Source organism: Mobula birostris, chromosome 4, assembly GCF_030028105.1.
Source record: "Mobula birostris isolate sMobBir1 chromosome 4, sMobBir1.hap1, whole genome shotgun sequence".
Taxonomy (NCBI): Eukaryota; Metazoa; Chordata; class Chondrichthyes; order Myliobatiformes; family Myliobatidae; genus Mobula; species Mobula birostris.
In genome coordinates this window covers 205254547-205282016 of record NC_092373.1, presented here as the reverse complement: position 1 = coordinate 205282016, position 27470 = coordinate 205254547, and the positions used below count along the sequence as shown (strand labels likewise).

The following is a 27470-nucleotide window of genomic DNA, read 5'->3' as shown; positions in this document are numbered from 1 at the left end:
TAGGGCCCAGTCCATCATGGGTAAATCCCGCCTCACCATTCAGCACATCTACACCAAGAGTAGGTGCAGGAAAGCAGCCTCCATCATTAAGGACACCCACCGTACAGACCATATTCTCTTCTCACTGCTGCCAACAGGCTCTTGGACCAAAGGGGATAGTTCATTTACCCCATCATTTAACCGTTCCCGCAACCATTGTGTTTATTATTTCATCTGGTACGCGAGGCCCTGCAAGGGAGCCACACTCGTCTTTTCTCTCCCGTCCTCCCGCGCTCCCTCCTGTCTCCATCATCCAAGCTCGGTCGAGACCCAGCTTTTCGCATTCCGTGCACTGTTTCACCATGCCTCCAGACTGCCGCACCCCCACCTTTCCCCACTGGCTCCAGGGACACCCCACCGCCCAGGGGACAAAAGTTAGTGCCTACCGATACGGCCCAGTCCATCACGGTTAACCCCCCCATCACAACATCCATCATCAGGGACCCCCAGCATCCAGGCTATGCTCTCGTCTCGCTGCTGCCATCAGGAGGCAGATACAGGCGCCTCAGGACTCTCACCACGAGGTCCAGGAACAGTTATCATCAGGCTCCTGAACCAGAGGGGATAACTTCACTCGCCCCATCACTGAACAACCTGCAGACTCACTTTCAAGGAATCCTCATCTCACGTTCTCAATACTTGTTGATTATTTATATTATTATTTTGTATTTACACAGTTTGTTGTCTTTTGTACACTGGTTGTTTGTCCTGTTGGGAGCGGTCTTTCATTGATTCCATTGTGTTTCTTGTGTATGCCCACGAGGAAACGAATCTCAGGGTTGTGCGTGGTGAGTGATTGTATTTTAATAATAAATTCACTTTGAACTTTGAACTCACAGGTTAAAGTGCTGCTCTTTATTTCTGCCATCAGTAAACATGATAAAAACTCACACAGGCCTCGTCCTCTCCCCTCGCCGAGCTGAGGCTGTCACACACGATTTTGCAGCCACACCCACAGTTTACCATCACACCCACCCTCTCCGCCAAACACTGACGCCCTCCACGTACTTCCCAGAAACTCCAACCTGGCCCCTGCCTCATTCCCACCCCCCCCCCAGTGGTGATCACTCTGGTTCCTACACTGACCCACACCAGTCGTTGACTGTACAGAGACCCCTCTCGCTCCCTCCAGCCCAACCTCCAACTCTGCTCTCCCTCCCCAGTCACCCCACCTTCCCCCATAGACTCTGGGCTGCAGACACACCCACCCCTCGCTCCTTCCTCGACTATCCCTAACCCTTTCTGTGATCTCTCTGACACTGACCTCCCCCCCCTTGGTCTGACCTGCAACTTCTCTGCCTGGCACCCAACCCCTTTCCTTGCCAAACCTTTCCTTGACCCCTGTCTGACCTACAACCTGCCCCTTGACCCGTGTCTGACCTACAACCTGCCCCTTGACCCCTGTCTGACCTCCAACCCTCCCCTTGACCCCTGTCTGACCTCCAACCCTCCCCTTGACCCCTCTGCCTGGGCCCTGATCTCCCACTTGCCCCAAACTGTGACCTCGATCTGGGTCAGGGTGTTGACACTGAGCACCCGGCCTCCCCAGTGTCTGGCGTTCCCAGGCGGGCAGGGAGGGTGGAGAGTGGGACCCGACCCCTGCCCTCACTCGGTGGTCTCGGGTACGATGTTGATCATGAGCTCCTCTGAGCCCCTGCGGACCACCACGGTGAGGGAGCTCTCCCGGTGAACCACCCGGTACACGTCCTCCGACGACTTCACCTGCTGCCCATTAATCTCCAGGATGATGTCGCCCGGCCTCATTCCCGCACTGTACCGAGACAGGAAAGAGGTCAGCAGTGGGGTCAAGGGGCAGCAGGGAGAGGAGGTGGGGCTCAGGGGTCATCAGCAGAGGGTGGAGAGAGGGGGCGAAGGGAGAAGCACACAGGGAGGGGCCAGACATCATGCAGGGATACCAATTGCTGGGCTTGCCTGGATTAGAGGACACGTATCGTAACAAGAGGTTGGACAAACTGGAGTTGTTTCCTCCAGAACAGTGGAACGGTTAGATCTTATCAAGGTTTAAAAGATTATGAGAGACATAGATAGAGTGGACAGACAATATCATTTTCCCAGGGTTGAAATGTCTAATACCAGAAGGCATGCATTGAAGATGTGAGGGGGCCATTTCGACGGAGATGTGAGAGGCAAGTTTTTTTTAAATGGGTGCCTGGAATGCGCTGTCTGTGGTAGGTGGTGGAGGCAAATACAATAGAGATGTTTAAGAGGCGCTTAGATATCGGCCCAGGAAATGATGAAGGGCGCTTGTTTCCCTGTTGTTGTTCTGTTGCTTGTCGTGTTCTGCGTGGTTCTCCCAAGCATTATGGGAACACTATATTGGTGACAGGATGTGTGGCAACACTTGTGGGTTGCCCCCAGCACATCCTCAAGTGTGCTGGTGTTAATGCAAACGACGCATCTCACTGTTTCGATGTACACGTGATAAATAAACCTGAATCTGAATGTGCAGAGAATGGAGAGACATGGACATTGTGTAGACAGAGAGGATTCGTTAGTTGGGGAATGGAGAGACGTGGACATTCTGTAGACAGACGGGATTCGCTCAGTTTGGGAATGGAGAGACGTGGACATTGTGTAGACAGAGAGGATTTGTTCAGTTTGGGAATGGAGACACATGGACATTGCGTAGACAGACAGGATTCATTCAGTTTGGGAATGGAGAGACGTGGACATTCTGTAGACAGACGGGATTCGCTCAGTTTGGGAATGGAGAGACGTGGACATTGTGTAGACAGAGAGGATTTGTTCAGTTTGGGAATGGAGACACATGGACATTGCGTAGACAGACAGGATTCATTCAGTTTGGGAATGGAGAGACGTGGACATTGTGTAGACAGAGAGGATTTGTTAGTTCGGGAATGGAGAGATATGGTCATTGTGTAGACAGAGAGGATTTGTTCAGTTTGGGAATGGAAAGATATGGACATTCTGTAGACAGACAGGATTCGCTCAGTTTGGAAATGGAGAGGCGTGGACATTGTGGAGACAGAAAGGATTTGTTAGTTGGAGAATGGAGGGATATGGACATTGTGTAGACAGAAAGGATTTGCTTACTTGGGCACTTAATTACTTGTTTCATTAGCTTGCCATAACTTCGTGGACCAAAAGGTGTGTTCCAGTGACAGGCTGGAAGACTACATCTTCCTGCTCTCACTCAACCTGTGAAATCTGCCCTGGGGCCTCTCTGCTTCCTCCTCACACACACTGAAAGATAGACCCTTGATCTCAGAGTCTGCCTCGTCATGGCTCTTGTACTGCCTGCACGGCACTCTCTTTGTAACCGTAACACTTTATTCTGCATTCTGGTTTCATTTTTACTACCGCAATGGAATGATTTTCCTGATGTCTGGTGCCCTGGTACATGTGTAGGCAGAAACCACTTCCCAATCGCACCCAGTTATCTGTCATTAACCCAGCTCCTGATGTGCCCCGTGAGTATCGGGGACCCAGCACTGATCCCCACTGTGTCATCCTGAGGAAAAATAACATTTTATCCTTTCACTTGATTAGTCAGGGCATCGGAGGTTACAGGGAGAAGGCAGGAGAATGGGGTTGAAAGGATAAGAAGCCTGCTCTGATGGGATGGTGGAACTGACTTGATGGGACGAATGGCCTGATTCTGCCCGTGTCTGTATTCTTTCCCTCAGCCTCCGTCCTGCAGTTTCAGTCCAACCCCGTGCACCATCCCATTCACAACCACCCTGAGTCGTGCTCGACAGCTCTTCTGTGGAATTCCCTCAAAGGTCTTTGGAAAACATATATCGTCATTCCCCCCTCCCGGGTCCACACGGAGAGGGTGATACGGGGAGAGGGCGGAGCATGGGAGAGCGAGAGGGTAAGAGGAGGGAAACGGGAATGGGAGGGGAAGATCCCCAGTGGACGGGATGATCGGGTGATGCCACCCCACACCCATCCACCAGCCTGGTCCCTGCCCATTCTCGCCCGCACTCACAGGTTGGCCGGGGAGCCGATGATGACTTTGTGGATCAGGACACCATAGGAAACGTTCGGGAATCTGGGATCCCGCTGCTTCAGCTCACCGAGGATCCTGGGAACAGAGAGGTAGAGAGTGAGAGGGGTAGAGGGAGGGGGGTAGAGAGGGAGGGGAAGGGGGAGAGGCCGAGGGAAATGGGGTCTGTGGGGCAGGAGGGGGATTGCAGATGGAGGGTGGGAGTGGAAATTTGGTGAATGGGGATGTGGTTTATAGAGGGGGGAGGAGAGGAAAGGGTTTTCGAAGGTCAGAGAGGGAGGAGGTGGGCCAAGGAGAGGAGGGAAGGGTAGGGAGGGGGAAGAGAGGAGGAAGCTTGTGGGAAGCTTCCAGTAGAAGTGGTAGAGGCAGGTTCGATATTGTCATTTAAAGTAAAATTGGATAGCTATAATGGACAGGAAAGGAATGGAGGGTTATGGGCTGAATGCAGGTCAGTGGGACTAGGTGAGAGTAAGCATTCGGCACGGACTAGAAAGGCTGAGATGGCCTGTTTCCGTGTTGTAGTTGTTATATGGTTATATGGAAGAGGGAAAAAATAAAATCCAAGGTGTCGGTATTTCAGTGGAGTAAAGGAAATTACAATGGCATGAGAGGGGAACTGGCTGAATTTGACTGGAAAGGGACATTTGCAGGAAGGACAGCAGAGCAGCAATGGCTGGAGTTTCCGCAAAAAATGGGGGAAGTTCAAGACAGATATATTCCAAATAAGAAGAAATTTTCATAAGAGAAGAAGGACACTACCGTGTCTGACAAGTGAAGTCAGAGCCAAAGTGAAAGCAAAAGAGAGGGCATACAAGGAAGATAGAGGATTGGGAAGCTTTTAAAAACTTGCAGAAGGAAACTAAGAAGGTCATTCGGAAGGAAAAGATGAATTATGAAAGGGAGCTGGTGACTAATATCAAAGAAGATACTAAAATCTTTTTTAAGTATATAAAGGGTAAAAGAGAGTCGAGGTTAGATATAGGACCAATAGAAAATGATGCTGGAGCTATTGTAATGAGAGATGCAGAGATGGCAGAGGATCTGAATGTGTATTTTGAACCAGTCTTCACAGTGGAAGATGTCTGCAGTATACCGGTCATTCAAGAGTGTCAGGGAAGTGAAGTTTGTGCAGTGAAAATTACAACTGAGAAGGTGCTCAGGAAGCTTAATGGTCTGATGGTGGATAAATCTCCTGGACCTGATGGAATGTACCCTCGGGTTCTGAAGGAAGTAGCTGGAGAGATTGTGGAGGCATTAATGATGATCTTTCAAGAATCGATACATTCTGGCATTGTACCCAATGACTGGAAAATTGCAAATGTTACTCTGCTATTTAAGAAGGGCGGCAGGCAGCAGAAAGGAAACTATAGACCTGTTAGCCTGACATCAATGGTTGGGAAGTTGTTGGAATTGATTGTTGGGGATGAGATTACAGAGTACCTGGAGGCACATGACAAGATAGGCCAAAGCCAGCATGGTTTCCTCAACGAAAAATCCTGACTGACAAACTTACTGCACTGCTTTGAGGAAATTTCAAGCAGAGCAGACAAAGGAGATGCAGTAGACGTGATGTACTTGGATTTTCAGAAGGCCTTTGACAAGGTGCCGCACGAGGCTGCTTAGCAAGATAAGAGCCCATGGAATTACAGGGAAGTTACTAGCATGGGTGGAGCATTGGCTGATCAGCAGAAAACAGTGGGAATAAAAGGATCTAATTCTGTCTGGCTGCCGGTTACCAGTAGAGTTCCACAGGGGTCAGTGTTGGGACCGCTGATTTTTACGATGTATGTCAATGATTTGGACTATGAGATTAATGGATTTGTGGCTAAATTTGCCGATGATACAAAGATAGGTGGAGGAGTGGGTAGTGCTGAGGAAACAGAGATCCTGCAGAGGGACTTAGATAGTTTAGGGGAATGGACGAAGAAGTGGCAAATGAGATACAATGTTGGAAAGTGTATGATCATGCACTTTGGTGGAAAAAATAAACAGGCAGACTATTATTTAGATGGGGAGGGAATACAAAATGCAGAGATGCAAAGGGACTTGGGAGTCCTTGTGCAGGATACACTAAAGGTTAACCTCCAGGTTGAGTTAGTCGTGAAGAAGGCGAATGCAATGTTGGCATTCATTTCTAGAGGCATAGAATATAAGATCAGGGATATGATGTTGAGCCTCTATAAGGCACTTGTAAGACCACACTTGGAGTACTGTGTGCAGCTTTGGGCTCTTATTTTAGAAAGGATATACTGACAATGGAGAGGGTTCAGAAAAGATTCACTAGAATGATTCCAGGAATGAAAGGGTTACCGTATGAGGAACGTCTGGCAGCTCTTGGGCTGTATTCCCTGGAGTTCAGGAGAATGGGGTGGGGGGGAGGGAGAAAGAGAGTGGGGATCTCATAGAAACATTCCGAATGTTGAAAGGCCTGACCGGATTAGATATGCCAAAATTATTTCCTATGGTAGGGGATTCTAGGACAAGAGGGCACGACTTCAGGATTGAAGGATGTCCATTTAGAACTGAGATGTGGAGAAATTACGTTTGTACTTTAGTCTGAGTAAATCTACTAAATTACTAAATCTGTGGAATTTGTTGCCACGAGTGGCTGTGGAGACCAAGTCATTGGGTGTTTCTAAGGCAGAGATAGATAGGTTCTTGATTAGCCAGGGCATCGAAGGGTATGGGTTGAAAGCAGGGGAGTGGGGATGACTGGAAGAATTGGATCAGCCCATGATTGAATGGCGGAGCAGACTCGATGGGCTGAATGGCCTACTTCTGCTCCCTTATCTTATGGTCTTAAGCGAGGGAGGGGGTGTGGGACAAATAAGGCGGTGCAGCGCTGGGCAGGTAAACCAAGAGGGTGCAGACAGCCTCTGGGGTGTAGACCCTCACCCGTCCACCCACAGTGGGTGGTGGGGTGCAGTGTTGCGTGTGGGTGTTCTGAGGTTGGCCAGTTGGAGCGGAGGAGTGTTCGGTGTATGTGCAAGGATCTGAGGGAGGAGGGGAGGGGGTAAGTGGGAAGTGCTGGGAGCTGTAAACGCTGGGGGCAGCCGAGGTTGTGGGGATGAGTTGGGCTGGGCTGCAGCTCCAGTCCCCACTGGTGACCCTCCCCTTCAATCTACACCCACAGCTCCCAACACCCCCCCCAGCTGCCCGTTCCCTCTACTCCACATCTCACACCACCTCTCCCCACACACATCCCTGAATCAACACCCCCAAACCCGTACAAACCCCCTCCGCCCCCGTCCTCCCCTTCTCCTCCTACCACCACCCTCACATCCTACTCCCCCACAACTACACTCACTGGGGGGTGAGGGTCAGCATCATGACCCCGATGTAACGGCGCTTTGTGTCTGACTGGAACCACGATCCTGAATAACACAGAAACACAGACTTAGAAGCTGGAGTCTGCAGCAGAATTCCAGCCAGCAGCAAACCCTAGCCTGGAACATCCCCCCTACACACACACACACACAGAGTGGATCACAGCCTGGAACATACCCCCAACCTCACACACGGACTGGATCCCAGCCTAGAACATCCCACACACAGACTGGATCACAGCCCAGAATATCCCCCCCACACAGACTGGATCACAGCCTGGAACATCCCCACACACACGGATTGGATCACAGCCTGGAACATCTCCCACACCCAGACTGGATCACAGCCTGGAACATCCCACACACACAGACTTGATCACAGCCTGGAACATCCCACACACAGACTGGATCACAGCCTGGAACATCCCACACACACAGACTGGATCACAGCCTGGAACATCCCACACACAGACTGGATCACAGCCTGGAACATCCCACACACACAGACTGGATCACAGCCTGGAACATCCCACACACACAGACTGGATCACAGCCTGGAACATCCCACACACACAGACTGGATCACAGCCTGGAACATCCCACACACAGACTGGATCACAGCCTGGAACATCCCACACACAGACTGGATCACAGCCTGGAACATCCCACACACACGGATTGGATCACAGCCTGGAACATCCCACACCCAGACTGGATCACAGCCTGGAACATCCCACACACAGACTGGATCACAGCCCAGAATATCCCCCCCACACAGACTGGATCACAGCCTGGAACATCCCCACACACACGGATTGGATCACAGCCTGGAACATCTCCCACACCCAGACTGGATCACAGCCTGGAACATCCCACACACACAGACTTGATCACAGCCTGGAACATCCCACACACAGACTGGATCACAGCCTGGAACATCCCACACACACAGACTGGATCACAGCCTGGAACATCCCACACACAGACTGGATCACAGCCTGGAACATCCCACACACACAGACTGGATCACAGCCTGGAACATCCCACACACACAGACTGGATCACAGCCTGGAACATCCCACACACACAGACTGGATCACAGCCTGGAACATCCCACACACAGACTGGATCACAGCCTGGAACATCCCACACACAGACTGGATCACAGCCTGGAACATCCCACACACACGGATTGGATCACAGCCTGGAACATCCCACACCCAGACTGGATCACAGCCTGGAACATCCCACACACAGACTGGATCACAGCCTGGAAAAACCCACACACACACAGACTGGATCACAGCCTGGAACATCCCACACACACAGACTGGATCACAGCCTGGAACATCCCACACACACAGACTGGATCACAGCCTGGAACATCCCACACACAGACTGGATCACAGCCTGGAACATCCCCCCCCCCCCCCCCCCACACACACACAGACTGGATCACAGCCTGGAACATCCCACACACACAGACTGGATCACAGCCTGGAACATCCCACACACAGACTAGATCACAGCCTGGAACATCCCACACACAGACTGGATCACAGCCTGGAACATCCCACACACACAGACTGGATCACAGCCTGGAACATCCCACACAGACAGACGAGACCACAGCCTGGAACATCCCACACACATAGACTGGATCACAGCCTGGAACATCCCACACACAGACTGGATCACAGCCTGGAACATCCCACACACAGACTGGATCACAGCCTGGAAAAACCCACACACACACAGACTGGATCACAGCCTGGAACATCCCACACAGACAGACTGGATCACAGCCTGGAATATCCCACACACACAGACTGGATCACAGCCTGGAACATCTCCCACACGGACTAGATCACAGCCTGGAACATCCCACACAGACAGACGGGATCGTAGCCTGGAACATCCCACACACAGACTGGATCACAGCCTGGAACATCCCACACACACAGACTGGATCATAGCCTGGAACATCCCACACACACAGACTGGATCACAGCCTGGAACATCTCCCACACAGACTGGATCACAGCCTGGAACATCCCACACACACAGACTGGATCATAGCCTGGAACATCCCACACACAAAGACTGGATCACAGCCTGGACCATCACCACACACAGACTGGATTATCCCCACACACAGACTGGATCACAGCCTGGAACATCCCCCACACATAGACTGGATCACAGCCTGGAACATCCCACACACACAGACTAGATCACAGACTGGAACATTCCCCACACACAGATTGGATCACAGCCTGGAACATCCCGCACACACAGACTGGATCACAGCCTGGAACATCCCCCACATACAGACTGGATCACAGCCTGGATTATCCCCACACACAGACTGGATCACAGCCTGGAACATTCGCACACATAGACTGGATCACAGCCTGGAACATTCCCACACACAGACTGGATTACAGCCTGGAACATCCCACACACACAGACTTGATCACAGACTGGAACATCCCACACAGACTAGATCACAGCCTGGAACATCCCCACACACAGACTAGATCACAGACTGGAATGTCCCACACACACAGACTGGATCACAGCCTGGAACATCCCCCCCCCACACAGACTGGATCACAGCCTGGAACATCCCCACACACAGACTGGATCACAGCCTAGAACATCTCCCACACAGACCAGATCACAGCCTGGAACATCCCACACAGACTAGATCACAGCCTGGAACATCCCACACACACACAGACTGGATCACAGCCTGGAACATCCCCCACACACAGACTGGATCACAGCCTGGAACATCCCCCACACACACTGGATCACAGCCTGGACCATCCCCACACACAGACTGGATCACAGCCTGGAAAAACCCACACACACACAGACTGGATCACAGCCTGGAACATCCCACACACACAGACTGGATCACAGCCTGGAACATCCCACACACACAGACTGGATCACAGCCTGGAACATCCCACACACAGACTGGATCACAGCCTGGAACATCCCCCCCCCCCCCCCCCACACACACAGACTGGATCACAGCCTGGAACATCCCACACACACAGACTGGATCACAGCCTGGAACATCCCACACACAGACTAGATCACAGCCTGGAACATCCCACACACAGACTGGATCACAGCCTGGAACATCCCACACACACAGACTGGATCACAGCCTGGAACATCCCACACAGACAGACGAGACCACAGCCTGGAACATCCCACACACACAGACTGGATCACAGCCTGGAACATCCCACACACAGACTGGATCACAGCCTGGAACATCCCACACACAGACTGGATCACAGCCTGGAAAAACCCACACACACACAGACTGGATCACAGCCTGGAACATCCCACACAGACAGACTGGATCACAGCCTGGAATATCCCACACACACAGACTGGATCACAGCCTGGAACATCTCCCACACGGACTAGATCACAGCCTGGAACATCCCACACAGACAGACGGGATCGTAGCCTGGAACATCCCACACACAGACTGGATCACAGCCTGGAACATCCCACACACACAGACTGGATCATAGCCTGGAACATCCCACACACACAGACTGGATCACAGCCTGGAACATCTCCCACACAGACTGGATCACAGCCTGGAACATCCCACACACACAGACTGGATCATAGCCTGGAACATCCCACACACAAAGACTGGATCACAGCCTGGACCATCACCACACACAGACTGGATTATCCCCACACACAGACTGGATCACAGCCTGGAACATCCCCCACACATAGACTGGATCACAGCCTGGAACATCCCACACACACAGACTAGATCACAGACTGGAACATTCCCCACACACAGATTGGATCACAGCCTGGAACATCCCACACACACAGACTAGATCACAGACTGGAACATCCCGCACACACAGACTGGATCACAGCCTGGAACATCCCCCACATACAGACTGGATCACAGCCTGGATTATCCCCACACACAGACTGGATCACAGCCTGGAACATTCGCACACATAGACTGGATCACAGCCTGGAACATTCCCACACACAGACTGGATTACAGCCTGGAACATCCCACACACACAGACTTGATCACAGACTGGAACATCCCACACAGACTAGATCACAGCCTGGAACATCCCCACACACAGACTAGATCACAGACTGGAATGTCCCACACACACAGACTGGATCACAGCCTGGAACATCCCCCCCCCACACAGACTGGATCACAGCCTGGAACATCCCCACACACAGACTGGATCACAGCCTAGAACATCTCCCACACAGACCAGATCACAGCCTGGAACATCCCACACAGACTAGATCACAGCCTGGAACATCCCACACACACACAGACTGGATCACAGCCTGGAACATCCCCCACACACAGACTGGATCACAGCCTGGAACATCCCCCACACACACTGGATCACAGCCTGGACCATCCCCACACACAGACTGGATCATAGCCTGGAACATCCCACACACACAGACTGGATCACAGCCTGGAACATCCCACACACACAGACTGGATCACAGCCTGGAACATCCCACACACAAAGACTGGATCACAGCCTGGACCATCACCACACACAGACTGGATCACAGCCTGGATTATCCCCACACACAGACTAGATCACAGCCTGGAACATCCCCCACACACAGACTGGATCACAGCCTGGAACATCCCACACACACAGACTAGATCACAGACTGGAACATTCCCCACACACAGATTGGATCACAGCCTGGAACATCCCACACACACAGACTAGATCACAGCCTGGAACATCCCCCACACACAGACTGGATCACAGCCTGGAACATTCGCACACATAGACTGGATCACAGCCTGGAACATTCCCACACACAGACTGGATCACAGCCTGGAACATCCCCACACACAGACTAGATCACAGCCTGGAACATCCCACACACAGACTGGAACATCCCCACACACAGACTGGATCATAGCCTGGAACATCCCACACACAGACTGGATCACAGCCTGGAACATTCCCACACACAGACTGGATCATAGCCTGGAACATCCCCACACACAGACTGGATCACAGCCTGGAACATCCCGCACACACACTGGATCACAGCCTGGAACATCCCACACACACAGAGACTGGATCACAGCCTGGAACATCCCACACACAGACTGGATCACAGCCTGGATTATCCCCACACACAGACTGGATCACAGCCTGGAACATCCCCCACACACAGACTGGATCACAGCGTGGAACATACCCACACACAGACTGGATCACAGCATGGAACATCCCCCACACACAGACTGGATCACAGCCTGGAACATCCCACACACACAGACTAGATCACAGACTGGAACATTCCCCACACACAGATTGGATCACAGCCTGGAACATCCCACACACACAGACTGGATCACAGCCTGGAACATCCCCCACACACAGACTGGATCACAGCCTGGAACATCCCACACACACAGACTGGATCACAGCCTGGAACATCCCCACACACAGACTGGATCACAGCCTGGACCATCCCCACACACAGACTGGATCACAGCCTGGAACATCCCCACACACAGACTGGATCACAGCCTGGAACATCCCCCACACACAGACTGGATCACAGCCTGGAACATTCGCACACATAGACTGGATCACAGCCTAGAACATTCGCACACACAGACTGGATTACAGCCTGGAACATTCCCACACACACATACTAGATCACAGACTGGAACATCCCCCACACACTGATTGGATCACAGCCTGGAACATCCCCCCACACAGGCTGGATCACAGCCTGGAACATCCCAGAAACACAGACTAGATCACAGCCTGGAACATCCTCCACACACATACTGGATCACAGCCTGGATCATCCCCACACACAGACTGGATCACAGCCTGGAACATTCGCACACATAGACTGGATCACAGCCTAGAACATTCGCACACACAGACTGGATTACAGCCTGGAATATCCCACACACACAGACTGGATCACAGCCTGGAACATCCCACACACACAGACTGGATCACAGCCTGGAACATCCCACACACAGATTGGATCGTAGCCTGGAACATCCCATACACACAGACTGGATCACAGCCTGGAACATCCCACACACAGACTAGATCACAGCCTGGAACATCTCACACACAGAGTGGATCACAGCCTGGAACATCCCACACACAGAGTGGATCACAGCCTGGAACATTCTGCACACAGACTGGATCACAGCCTGGAACATCCCCCCGACACAGACTGGAACATCTCACACACACACAGACTGAATCACAGCCTGGAACATCCCACACACACAGAGTGGATCACAGCCTGGAACATCCCCACACACAGAGACTGGAACATCCCACACACACACACACAGAGTGGATCACAGCCTGGAACATCCCACACACAGACTGGATCACAGCTTGGAAGATCCCACACACATAGACTGGATCACAGCCTGGAACATCCCCACACACAGACTGGATCACAGCGTGGAACATCTTACACATAGACTGGATCACAGCCTGTGATCAGAGTCACTCCCAGTTCCACACCGATCCCCACCTGCCCCTCCATCCTCTTGGGGACAAACAGCCCAAGGGAGTGACGTAGAGAAAACACACACTCTTCACAGAGACAGGCTGAACAAAACGTGCAGAGGAGATTTACCCGGAAGCCACCTGGATTAGAGAGCATTTCTTAGTGGGGTAGGTTTAGCGAGTGAGGGCTTTTCTCTCTGGAGTGAAGGAGGATGAGAGGCGACTTGACAGAGGTGTACACGATGATAAGAGGCAAAGATTGAGTGGACAGCCAGAGACATTTTCCAGAGCGAAGTGGCTATTACAAGGGAGTATAATTTTAATATATAGGGGGGACGTCAGAGGCATGTGTTTTTTTAGACACGGAGAGTGGTGGGTGTGTGGAACTCGCTGTCAGGGGTGCTGGTAGAGGCAGATACATTAGGGACATTTAAGATACTCTTGGAAAGCACAGGGATGATAGAAAAATGGAGGGTTATGCAGAAGGGAAGGGTTAGATTGATTTTGGAGTAGAGTAAAAGGTCGGCACAACATTGTGGGCCGAAGGGCCTGCGCTGTCTGTTCAATGAGATGCGAGAGAAGACATGTGTTTTTCCGTCCCAGAGTGCCGGATGCCTGGAACGTACTGCCCAGAGGCAGATACGATGGTGGCATTCAAGAGGCACTAGAATGTGCAGGGAATGGAGGAATGAGAAATACAGGCAAGATGGGGGTAGTGTAAGTGAGCACCTTGCTAGCAGGCACATGCTGGGCTGAATGGCCTGATCCTGTGCAGAGGGGCTGGAGAGGGCAGAGGACCAGTCCCTCCTCCCCCCCTCCCCAATCATATCCAGTGCGCAGAATGGACTCTGGATGCATTCTCTGCATCCAGTAGGTTGTAGAGCACTGGATCTATAAGACCACAAGACATTTGGCCCATCGAGTCTGCTCCGTCATTCAATCATGGCTGATCCTTTTTTTTCTATCTCCCCCTCAACCCCAGTTCCCGGCCTTCTCCCTGTAACATTTGATGCCATGTCTGCCTTAAATACGCCCAACAACCTGGCCTCCACAGCTGCCTGTGGCAACAAATTCCACAGATTCACCACCCTTTGGCTAAAGAAATTTCTCTGCATCTGTTTTGAATGCACGGCCCTCTATCCCGAGGCTGTGTCCTCTTGTCCTAGACTCTCCCATCATGGGAAACATCCTTTCCACATCTGCTTTGTCTAGGCCTTTCAACATTCAAAAGGATTCAATGAGATCCCCCTCATCCTTCTGAATTCCAGTGAATACAGACCCAGAGCCATCGAACATTCTTCGTATGATAACCCCTTCATTCCTGAAATCATCCTTGTGAACCTCCTTTGGATCCTCTTCGATGCCAGCACATCTTTTCTAAGATGAGGAGCCCATAACTGTTCACAATACTCAAGGTGAGGCCTCACCAGTGCCTTATAAAGCCTCAGCATCACATCCCTGCTCTTGTATTCTAGACCTCTTGAAATGAATGCTAACATGGCATTTGCCTTCCTCACCACCGACTCAACCTGCAAGTTAACCTTCAGGGTGTTCTGCACGAGGACTCCCAAGTCCCTCTGCATCTCAGATTCCTGGATTTTCTCCCCGTTTAGAAAATAGTCCGCACATTTATTTCTACTACCAAAGTGCACGACCATGCATTTTCCAACATTGTACTTTATTTGCCACTTTCTTGCCCATTCTCCTAATCTTCTAAGTCCTTCTGCATCCTACCTGTTTCCTCAACACTACCTGCCCCTCCACCAATCTTCATAACATATGCAAACTTGGCAACAAAGCCATCTATTCAATCATCTAAATCATTTATATGCAGCATAAAAATAAGTGGTCCTAACACCGACCCCTGTGGAACACCAGTAGTCACTGGCAGCCAACCAGGAAAGGATCCTTTTATTCCCACTTGCTGCCTCCTACCAATCACCCAGTGCTCTAACCATGCTAGTAACTTTCCTGTAATACCATAGACTCTCAACTTGATAAGCAGCCTCATGTGTGGCACCTTGTCAAAGGCCTTCTGGTTGTCCAAATATACAACATCAACTGCATCCCCTTTATCTATCCTACTTGTAATCTCCTCAAAGAATTCCAACAGGTTTGTCAGGCAGGATTTTCCCTGAAGGAAACCATGCTGACTTTTGCCCTATCTTATCCTGCGTCACCAAGTACTCCATCACCTCATTCTTAACAATTGACTCCAACATCTTCCCAACCACTGAGGTCAGGCTAACTGGTCTATAATTTCTTTTCTGCTGCCTTCCTCCCTTCTTAAAGAGTGGAGTAACATTTGCAATTTTCCAGCCCTCTGGCACCATGCCAGAGTCCAATGATTGATGAAAGATCATTTCTAATGCTACTACAATCCCTAATGCTAGCTCTTTTAGAACCCTAGGGTGCAGTTCCTCTGGTCTGGGTGACTTACGTCTTTGAGCTTTTTGAGCATCTCCTCTCTTGTAACAGTAACTGCACCCTCCAGCCATGATTCAGCGATGGCCACAACATCAGACCTGGCAACCCGTAATACTGCAACAAGATCATCCACCTTATTTCTCATACTACGTGCATTTCGATACAACACCTTGAGGACGGTATTTGCTGTCCTTTCTGATTCCCTGTATCCCCAATGACCTAGGGGTGGACGGTATCCACCCAATGGGTTGGGCCCAGTGGACCGGATCCACAGCCCAGTGGGTGGAGGGACACTCTATTCAATCAATAGGATCTAGGGCCCAGTGGACTGGATCCAGAGTCCAGTGGCAGGAAGCGCTGACACTGGATCCAGGGGCGGAGGGGTTGGCCGCGAGGACTCACTTTTCTTCTGCTGCGTCTCCACCAGGAACTGTCGGACACGATCTGAAGGAATAGCGAACGAGATTCCTGACGTCACCTTCATGGTGTTGATTCCGATCACTTCCCCGTCCTGTTGGGAGAGGATAAGTAAGGGAAGGGTAGTGGGAGTGACGGGAAGGAAGGGGTTTGGGAGGAAGGAGATGGTGGGGGAGGGAGAGAGTGTGACAGAGAGTACGGGAGAGGGAAGGGTGAAGGAAGGAAGCCAGAGCGAGGAGAGAGGATGTAGGGGAGGGAGTGAGGGAAAGGGAGTGGTTTGAGGGAAGGGGTAGGAAGGAAACAGTGGGAGCCGTGATGGACGAGACTGGCTGGGACACGCCCTGTTCCAGAAAGGACGCATGGCTCCCACTGACCACAGTGGTGACAGAGATGCTGCCCAGGCTGCACAGAGAAAACCCCCTAGCCACCCTCAGAACTGCAGCCCTGCCCAAGACCTCAGCAAAGGTCTCCCCAACATTAGGGGCCAGGACACTGAACCAGGAGACACTACCGGTACCTTGCCCCTACCGGGTCCACCCAGGGACAGAGAAAGGGGCAAAATCAGACAGGTAAACACAGCTTACCAAGTTCACCAGCGGTCCGCCAGAGTTTCCGAACTACCAAAGGAGGGAGAGAGAGAGAGAGAGAGAGAGAGAAACAGGGTGAGATCATATAACCATAAGGTACAGGCAGAATTAGACCATTTTTCTATCATTCCATCATTCTATCAAGGCGGTTTTATTATCTATCTCAACCCCATCCTAACTTCTGCCCATAACCTTTGGTGCCCTGACTAATCAAGAACCTATCAAACTCTGCCTTAAATATAACCAATGACCTGGCCTCCACAGCCATCTGTGGCAATGAATTCCACAAATTCACCACCCTCTGGCTTAAGAAATTCCTCCTCATCTCTGCTCTAAATGGACACCCTTCTATTCTGAAGCAGTTCCCTCAGGTCCTGGACTCTCCCAATATAGGAAACATCCTCCCCACATCCACTCTGTCCAGGCCTTGCAATATTCAATAGGTTTCAATGAGATTCCCCTCTCACCTTTCTCAACTTCAGTAAGTACAGACCCAGAGGGATCAAACATTCCTTACACGTTAACTCTTTCATTTCCAGAATCATTTTCATGAACCTCCTCTAGACCCTCTCCAATACCAACACATCTTTTCTTAAATGGGCCCAAAACTGCTCACAATACTCACCCCCACAGAAACAACCTAAGTTCCCATGGTATTATACAGAAAATACTAGCATGGATAGAAGTTTGACTGACTGTCAGGAAGCAAAGAGTGGGAATAAAGAGAGACTTTTCTGCTTGGCTGTCAATAACTAGTTTTGATTTGCAGGGGTTGGTGTTGGGACATCTTTTCATGTAATATGTCATTGATTTGTCGTAATATGTCATTAATGACGGAATTGACGGTTTTGTGGCCCAGTTTGCGAACAATACAAAGATTGGTGGAGGGGCAGGTAGTGTGGAGGAAGTAAGGAGTCTGCAGAATGGATTGCAAGAATGGGCAAAGAAGTAGCAGGTGGAATATAGTGTAGGGAAGTGTATGGACATGCACTTTGGTAGAAGGAATAACGTGTGAGGGGATCCTGGAGTGCCCCTATTAACTGTTTGAAGAGAGAGAGAGAGAGTTATTTATCACCGATGGTTTGTTTTGAAAAGAGAGAGAGAGAGACGAAGATTAACGGTTGGACTGTCATGTTAGGGTACGGGAGGTAACTTTGGATTTCTACCTTGGAGACAGCACCGAGCAGCTCAAAAGTTGCTATGGTGACCGAAAGCACATTATTGATGTTACTTTCAAGGACAGCTCTGCTTGCTCGCATTTCTTTACAGACAAAGGAAGGAGGGACTCTTTGAATGACAGGTGATGCTCAGCCTGGTGGGATAAATGGGAGGTCAGATGATACAGACCTCAGACACATGATCGGGACACTGAATCAGCATTGTTGTGCCCGCAGAGAAAGTGGGTTTTGGAGGATCGATCAGGCTGATCGATCCAATCGCTCTTGCAGTGAAGGAGAAGGGGGTTGACTGGTGGCGAGTTGTCTATGTGTCCACCCTTGCCGGGGTGATAGCTCCACCACAGGAAACCGGTCCCCCTGGTTAAAGTCACAGTCGGTGACTTGGGAAGGATTTTGGAGGATGAGGAGAAGATCGACGGCGTCAGCTCACCTGAAGACTCAAATCTCTCTCTCTCTCCATCGCTACTCAACTAAATACCATGAACTGAACTCAACAGCGTAAGACTGTATCTTTTTACCCCTAGACTTAAAGAAGCTTGGTTTTTCGTTCATATATTTCCCCACTGACTGATATACTTACTTTTATACAATCATTGCTAACCTGTTTGATTTATCTTCACCTAGATTACTGTATTGCATAGTTATTAATAAATATTATTAGTTTATAGCAATACTAGACTCCAAAGTGTTTTCCATCTCTGCTGGTTCTTTATTCCCATCACAGGGTTCGTGACAAAAGGCACAGACTATTTTGTAAATAGGGAGAAAATTTTTAAAAAACTGAGGTACAAAGGGACTTGGGAGTCGTCGTGCAGGATTCCCTAAAGGTTAACTTGCCGGTTGAGTCGGTAGTGAGGAAAGCAAATGCGATGTTCGCATTCATCTCGACAGAACTAGAATATAAAAGCAAGGATATAATGCTGAGACTTTATAAGGCACAAGCCAGACAGCACAAAACTGTGAACAGTTTTGGGCCCCTGATCTAAGAGATGTGCTGCCATTGGAGATGGTGCAGAGGAGGTTCACGAGAATGATTCAGGGACTGAATCAGTTAGTGTACGAGGAGCATTTAATGGCTCTGGGTCTGTACTCATTGGAGTTTAGAAGAATGAGGGAGGGATCTCATTGAAACCTATCAAATGTTGAAAGACCTGGATAGAGTGGATGCGAAGAGGATATTTCCTATAGTGGGGGAGTCTAGGACCAGAGGACACAGCATCCGGGCGGGGATCTGGAGGTTGGAGACGTGATGCCTGCAAGTCTGGGGCACTGGCGGTGACCTGTCCTGAGGCTGGAGGCCCGCCTGTGTGGTAGTGTGTGCGTAGGTGGGGACGGGGTTGTTATGCTGTTGTTTGTCTGTGTTGCTCTGCCAAGCATTGTGGGCATGCTGTGTTGCCACGGGAATGTGTGGACTGCCCCCAGCACTTCCTTGGTTTTGCTGGTTTAAAGCAAACACATTTCACCACATGCTTTGACGTACACGTGATAAATGAATCCAAATCGGAATAAATCTGAATCTGAAATGGATTCTTGATCTCACATCCACTTTATTTATCTATTTATTGAGATACAGTGCAGAATAGGCCCTTACGGCCCTTTGAGCAGCACTGCCCAGCAACACCTGATTTAACTCTGGCCTAATTTACAATGAACAACTAACCTAACAACCAGTATGTCTTTCAACTGTGGGAGGAAACCAGGGCACCCAGAGGAAACCCACGCGGTCACAGGGAAAATGTACAAACTCCTTACAGACAGTGCTGGGAGTTTTGATCTTGTACCTTATTGTCTACCTGCACTGCATATGCATGCGTGTGTATATATATCATGAAGGATCCCACCCACCCTGCTCACGGACTGTTGGTCCCACTCCCATCAGGGTGGAGGCTACGTAGCATTCCTACCAGGACCACCAGACTCTAAAACAGTGACTTTCCCCAGCAGTAAGGCTGATCAACACCTCCACCCAGTAACCCACCCCTCCACACCCCCAACCACCACTAAGTTACTTTATCATTTCCCGTCAGACACTCCTGTGCCTAGCGTCATTTTATGAACAGACAATCAATCTATGTACATAAGCTACCTTACGTAATCATATTTATTGTGTTGTTTTGTGCCCTGGAGTAACAATTATTTCATTCTCCTTTACATGTTTATATTGGGAATGAAATTAAATAACCTTGTATCTCATTCTGCATTCTGTGATTTGTTACGAACCCACAGGTTTAGTTTACTGTGGACTGTTACTTTAAGAGCGCCTAAATGAGGCGGGACTATGATACTGTTCACTGACTGACTTGCAGCTGGTTTAACTTTAAAACAAGGACACAGACGGGAGGGGGAGGGGGAGAAAACTGCGATGGTTTGAAACTCTTTTAAGCCCAAAAGATTGGGTTAAATTTCGGCACACGGTGCACAACGAATGTGGGACTGTCACCTCCTATAATCCAAAGGAGTGGATTTTTCAGGATATCCTGTGGAGACCACTTACGTGTTAACCCTTGCCTGGGTATGTTGTGTGGTAATCACTTGAAGACAATATCCCTGTGATAGATCACTTTTGGTGATAATTCATATGTGGATTTGGACACGATGGACAAGATCTACAGCGATTGTTATCTCGTTTTACCATTGTGAAATCTGTGGAATACTTTTGTTTACCCGTGGAATTCGACGGAACCACCTTTTCTCTACGTTTCACCCTGGATTACAAATATCTCTCTCCTATCATTCATTCCGTGGATGAACTGAACTTTCCTACTTTACCATCTCAAGACTCTAAGCTTTATTTCCCCAAGCTTAACTTAGTTTGGGAGCTATATTTACACACCTACATACACATAACACTGTTAACATTTGTTTGTCCTGGTTAAGTTACAATATTATAAGTAGATACTAATAAAGATAATGGTTTTAACATTAAAACCCGACTCAGTGTGAAATCTCTTGCTGCTGGTTTGTTTCTAAAATGTTACAGTTTGTAACAGATTGTTCTACCTCGACGCACTGTGGATTACCTGATCTGTATGAACAGTATTTCACTGTATCTTGAGTACAAGTGACAATAAAAAACCAATTCCAATTCCAATACTCACGTCAATGGAGGCATCTGTCTGGATATATTCCATGTCCGAGTGTCCCATCCCCAGTTCCCGGCTCCCCCTTTGTACGGAGCTGACGATTCCAGAGGTGATGGTGTTCTGCAGAGCGAAGGGACTGCCCATGGCAACCACAAACTCTCCGTGTCGGATCTCCGAGGACGTTCCCAGTGCCAGCGTGGGCAGTGGCTCCTGATGAAGAGGGGTATGCCCGAGGGTCACGTGGCAGCCAGAAATCCACACACACCTGCCTAATACGTGGACACCAACCCACCCCAAAATAAAACTTGTACACGAACCCACCGCAAAACATGTTCATTAACCCACCCCAAAATAAAACCCGTACAAGTGAAATGGAGTTTAATTCACAGACAACAAAATGGAAGAGATTGTGCAGATGCTGGAAATCTGGAGCAACACGCACAAAATGCTGGAGGAACTCAGCTGCAGGGCAGGCAGTATATGGAAATGAATACACAGTCAACATTTAGGGCCAAGACCCTTCTTCACGATCAGAAAGAAAGGGAGAATAAAAGAGTGGGGGAAGGGGAAGGAGGATAGCTAAAAGGTGATAGGTGAAGCCAGATTGGTGGGAAAGAAAACGGGCTTGAGAAGAAGGAATCTGATAGGAGAGAAAGTGGACCATAGAGAAAGGGAAGGAGCAGGGACACCTGAGGAATTGAGGGGGAGGGATTTTTTTTACCGGAGGAGAAATCAATATTGATGCTATTAGGTTGGAGGCTACCCAGACGAAGGTGTTCTTCCTCCACCCTGAGGGCGGCCCCATCTTGGCACGAGCAGAGGCTGTGGACTGACATGACGGAATGGGAATGGGAATTAAAATGTTTGGCCACCAGGAAGTTCCACTTTTGATGGGTGGCGCAGAGATACTCCACAACGCAGTCCACCAATTCACAATGGGACTCACCAGTGTAGAGGAGTCCGCATCGGGAGCACTGGACACAATAGACGACCCCAGCAGATCTGTAGGCAAAGTGTTGCCTCACCTGGAAGAACCACCACACCACCCCCGCAGAAACCCAACCCGTGTCCGCCTTGTCTTACCCCACCCGGCCCAGCACCCACCCGGGGGTTGATTTTGATAGTAGCAATGTCGGCCAGCTGGTCCACAGCGTGAACGGTGGCTTCGTACGCCTCTCCATTGGCTAGCTTCACCCGCACCCTCCGCTTGTTGGCCACCACGTGGGCGTTGGTGACGATCAGACCGTCCTGGGACACGGCAAAGCCCGAACCATTGGAGATTGGTATCTCCCTGCCGCTGAAGGGGTGCCTGGAGACAGAGCGGAGTCATTGGGGGTAGGTCTCTGGGACAGGACACTTACCCACCTGTCCCACCCATCTTACCCATCTGTATCCCACTGTCCCACCACAGTCACAGAGTACTACAGTACAGCAACAGGGACTAATCTGTTCTTCTGCCTACTGCCATCAACTTGAACCTGGACCATAGCCTCCATACCCCTCCCATCCATGTACCTATTCAAATTTCTCTTATGAGAATGATCCTGGAATGAAAAGGCTAACATATGAGGAGTGTTTGATGGCTCTGGGCCTGTACTTGCTGGAGTTCAGAAGAATGAGGGGGATCCTCATTGAAACCTATCGAAAATTGGAAGGCCTTGATGTGGGGAGGATGTGAGAGTCTAGGACCAGAGCGCACAGCCTCAGAATAGAGGGACGTTCATTTAGAACAGAGATGAGGATGAAATTCTTTAGCCAGAGGGTGGCGAATCTATGCAATTCACTGCCAAGGATAGTTGTGGAGGACAGATCACTGGGAACATTTAAAGCGGAGGTTGATAGGTTGTTGATTATTCAGGGTGTCACAGGTTACAGGGTGAAGGCAGGAGAATGGGTTGGAGAGGAATAATAAATCAGCCAGGATGGAATAGCAGAGCAGACCTAATGGGTCAAGTGGGCTAATTCTGATCCTATGTCTGATTCAACTTTATTGTCATTGTGCCGAGTACAGATACAAAGCCAATGAAATGCATTTAGCATCTGACTAGAAATGCAAAGAATAGTGTTATTTACAAAATAACTGCGAATTAAAGAAGTTCTACAGCACACAAATATAAAAGTACTGAGACAGTACAATACGGATGCAATACTGCTTAGTGCTGTGATGTGAGGTTCAGCAGTGTCACAGCCTGAGGGAAGAAGCTCTTCCTGTGCCTGCTGGTGTGGGAGTGGAGGCTCTTGTAGTGCCTACCGGATGGGAGGAGAGTAAAAAGTCCATGGTTAGGGTGAGATGCATCCCTGATAATGCTTTCCGCCCTATGGTCTAAGTGTTGCAATCAAACCCACATCCACCGCTTCTGCTGGCAGCTCATTCCACACTCTCACCACCCTGAGTGAAGAAGTTCCCTTAAATATCTCACTTTTAACTCTTAACTTATGACATCATGCTAGTCTTACTCAACCTCAGTGGAAAAAGCTTGCTTGTATTTACACTAGTTCTACCCCTCATAATTTTGTATACCTCTGTCAAATCTCCCTTCATTCTTCTTTATTCAGAGAATGAAGTCTGAACCTGTTTAACCTGCGTCCAAAAGGTGCAAATCTGTACGCTGAACATAAATAATCCCCACCCCAAGGATTCATGACCCCTGGAGTTAAAAACCTGCTCTCTTTCCTCTCAGCCCTGAGCACTGTCCCTGTTTTCCTGAGACTGTGTCCTGTGCCTACAAGCTCTTGAGTGTGAGGTAGAGATTCTACAGAGGCTGGAAAACTCGGCATGTCAGGCAGCATCTATAAGGGAAATGAACAGACAACATTTCAGGCTGAGACCCTTCGTTACAACTGGTAGATCGCATCATGAACAAGAGTACATAGGTTTATGGTACTCCAGCACGGCAGTGAAGGGACAAGAGTTGGGCAAGGTCTCCATCCCATTAAAAACCCAGAGCATTAGAAACACCAACAGAAGCTCCAAAGACCTCATTCCTAGGAGAGGAAGGACACACTAAGAAGATGGGTTTGTGTAGATGAGAAAACAGTTCAATATTGATAAGGTGGGCCGAATAGCCTGTTACTGTACTGTGCATCTTCACTACTCCCGAAACCAAGGCATCTGCACTCAGAAGCTAGCCCTTCAAATCACTCAGTAAGATCACCTCCCACTCAAACCCCCCAGTTTGTCATCCTCAACCCCCTCGTCATCGTGGGACAGACCCCAGCCCAGCGAATTCCCTGCCACTCATCCCTCCCTCCCCCTTATCCTCCCCTTGCCACTCATCCCACTTCCATGTTTCTCCCTCCACCCTCCCTCCCTCCCTCCCTCCTTTTCTCCATATCCGTCAGATCCCTATCAACCCTCTACCCCCCCCCCCCCCACAGTGTTTTACCTCCCCAGGATTTCGATGTAAACCACCGCCGGACCCGTTTTCTCCACCACGTCGGCGATGAAGTTGAACCTGAACCGGGGGCTGTCAGGGGGAACGGGCCGGGCGGCGTTGACAGTGGGGAGGAGGAGGGTGGAGAGGCCGAGGCTGTGGCCTGGCCCCGGATTTAGCTTCCCCTGCTCCCGGCCCCGGAGGAACAGCAACCCCGCAGCCGCCGCCAGGCCTAAGCCGAGACCCAACGCACAGGCCCCGGCCCCGGGACCGGTCCCCGTCTCCTTCCCCCGGGACCCACCAGAGCCGCCCAGGATCTGGATCCCGGACCAGGAGCTCAGGACTCGGAGACCGGACTCCCCACCAGATCGGGAGCCCAGGACCCGGAGCGCGGACGCCCCACCAGATCGGGAGCCCAGGACCCGGAGCCTCCAGAGGCCACGGGAGATGGGCGCCGCCATTGTGAACAACGAGAAGCTTTATTGACAACGAGAATTTGGCAGTGGGGGGGGGAGAGGAATGAGGGAGGGAAGGGGAAAAGGGAGGGGAAAGAGGGGGCTGAGGGGAGGAGGGAGGAGGGAGAAGGGGGGGAAGGGGAGGAGGAGGAGGGAGGGAGGGAGGGAGGAGGAAGGGGAGGAGGAGGAAGGAGGGAGGGGGAAGGGGAGGAGAAGGGAGGGAGGGAGGGGGAAGGGGAGGAGGAGGGAGGGGGAAGGGGAGGAGGAGGGAGGGGGAAGGGGAGGAGGAGGGAGGGGGAAGGGGAGGAGGAGGAGGGAGGGAGGGAGGGAGGGAGGGAGGGAGGGAGGGAGGGGGGAGGGAGGGAGGGAGGAGGAAGGGGGGGAGGAGGAAGGAGGGAGGGGGAAGGGGAGGAGAAGGGAGGGAGGGGGAAGGGGAGGAGGAGGGAGGGGGAAGGGGAGGAGGAGGGAGGGGGAAGGGGAGGAGGAGGGAGGGGGAAGGGGAGGAGGAGGGTGGGGGAAGGGGAGGAGGAGGGAGGGAGGGGGAAGGGGAGGAGGAGGGGGGGAGGAGGAGGGAGGGAGGAGGGAGGGAGGGGGGAGGGGAGGAGGGAGGGAGGGGGAGGGGAGGAGGAGGGAGGGGAGGAGGGAGGGGAGGGGAGGAGGGAGGGGAGGGGAGGAGAGGAGGGGAGGGGAGGGGAGGGGAGGGGAGGGGAGGAGAGGAGGAGGAGGGAGGGGGGAAAGGGGGAGGGGGAGGAGGAGGAGGGAGGGGGAAAGGGGGGAGGAGGAGGAGGAGGGGGGAAGGGGGTAGGAGGAGGAGGGAGGGGGAATGGGGAGGAGGAGGAGGGGAAGAGGAGGAGGAGGAGGGGAAGAGGAGGAGGGGAAGGGGAGGAGGAGGAGGAGGGGAAGAGGAGGAGGAGGGAGGGAGTAGGGGAGGAGGAGGACGGAAGGTGGTAGGAGGAGGAGGGAGGGAGGGAGGGAGGAGGAAGGGGAGGAGGAGGAAGGAGGGAGGGGGAAGGGGAGGAGAAGGGAGGGAGGGGGAAGGGGAGGAGGAGGGAGGGGGAAGGGGAGGAGGAGGGAGGGGGAAGGGGAGGAGGAGGGAGGGGGAAGGGGAGGAGGAGGGAGGGGGAAGGGGAGGAGGAGGGAGGGAGGGAGGGAGGGAGGGAGGGGGGAGGGAGGGAGGGAGGGGGGAGGAGGGAGGGAGGGAAGGGGGGGAGGAGGAAGGAGGGAGGGGGAAGGGGAGGAGAAGGGAGGGAGGGGGAAGGGGAGGAGGAGGGAGGGGGAAGAGGGGGAAGGGGAGGAGGAGGGAGGGGGAAGGGGAGGAGGAGGGAGGGGGAAGGGGAGGAGGAGGGAGGGGGAAGGGGAGGAGGAGGGTGGGGGAAGGGGAGGAGGAGGGAGGGAGGGGGAAGGGGAGGAGGAGGGGGGGAGGAGGTGGGAGGGAGGAGGGTGGGAGGGGGGAGGGGTGGAGGGAGGGAGGGGGAGGGGAGGAGGAGGGAGGGGAGGTGGGAGGGGAGGGGAGGAGGGTGGGGAGGGGAGGAGGAGGAGGGGTGGGGAGGGGAGGGGAGGGGAGGGGAGGGGAGGGGAGGAGAGGAGGAGGAGGGAGGGGGAAAGGGGGAGGGGGAGGAGGTGGTGGGAGGGGGAAGGGGGAGGTGGAGGTGGGAGGGGGGGAAGGGGGTGGAGGAGGAGGGGAGGGGGAATGGGGAGGAGGAGGAGGGGAAGAGGAGGAGGAGGAGGGGAAGAGGAGGAGGGGAAGGGGAGGAGGAGGAGGTGGGGAAGAGGAGGAGGAGGGGGGGAGTAGGGGAGGAGGTGGACGGAAGGTGGTAGGAGGAGGAGGGAGGGGGAATGGGGAGGAGGTGGAGGGTGGGGAATGGGGAGGAGGAGGGTGGGGGGAAGGGGGAGGAGGAGGTGGTGGGAGGGGGAGGGGAGGGGGGAGGAGGGGAGGGAAGGGGGGAGGAGGGAGGGGAGAAGGGGGAGGAGGAGGTGGAGGGGAGGGAGGAGGAGGGAGGGGTAGGGGAGGGAGGAGGGAGTAGGAGGGGAGG

General features: G+C 51.8%; 1 protein-coding gene across 2 annotated transcripts; it reads right to left on the bottom strand.

The window, feature by feature from the left end:
• Window positions 1-872: 872 nt before the first annotated feature.
• LOC140196894 (serine protease HTRA2, mitochondrial-like) lies at window positions 873-25505 on the bottom strand. 2 transcript variants are annotated; one of them, XM_072256803.1, is made up of 8 exons: window positions 24995-25503; window positions 22713-22917; window positions 21624-21818; window positions 17345-17377; window positions 16746-16854; window positions 7338-7404; window positions 4013-4108; window positions 873-1810 (listed from the first exon to the last, which is right to left on the bottom strand). In XM_072256803.1, the coding sequence occupies exons 1-8, from the start codon at window positions 25441-25443 to the stop codon at window positions 1645-1647; spliced, it is 1320 nt and encodes a 439-aa protein (XP_072112904.1). In that variant the 5' UTR covers window positions 25444-25503; the 3' UTR covers window positions 873-1644. The 2 variants fall into 2 exon arrangements, with proteins under 2 accessions (XP_072112904.1, XP_072112905.1); XM_072256804.1 differs by lacking the exon at window positions 4013-4108 and having other exon boundaries at window positions 24995-25505.
• Between the last annotated feature and the right edge of the window lie 1965 nt (window positions 25506-27470).

Bases quoted from the DNA above. Each gene is read 5' to 3' on its own strand.
- LOC140196894 (XM_072256803.1), bottom strand. From the start codon at position 25,443: ATGGCGGCGCCCATCTCCCGTGGCCTCTGGAGGCTCCGGGTCCTGGGC. The intron at 22,918-24,994 runs GTAAAACACTGT...CTCTGTCTCCAG, and splicing joins TACATCGAAATCCTGGGGAG to GCACCCCTTCAGCGGCAGGG. The intron at 1,811-4,012 runs GTGAGTGCGGGC...GTCTCGGTACAG, and splicing joins ATCGGCTCCCCGGCCAACCT to TGCGGGAATGAGGCCGGGCG.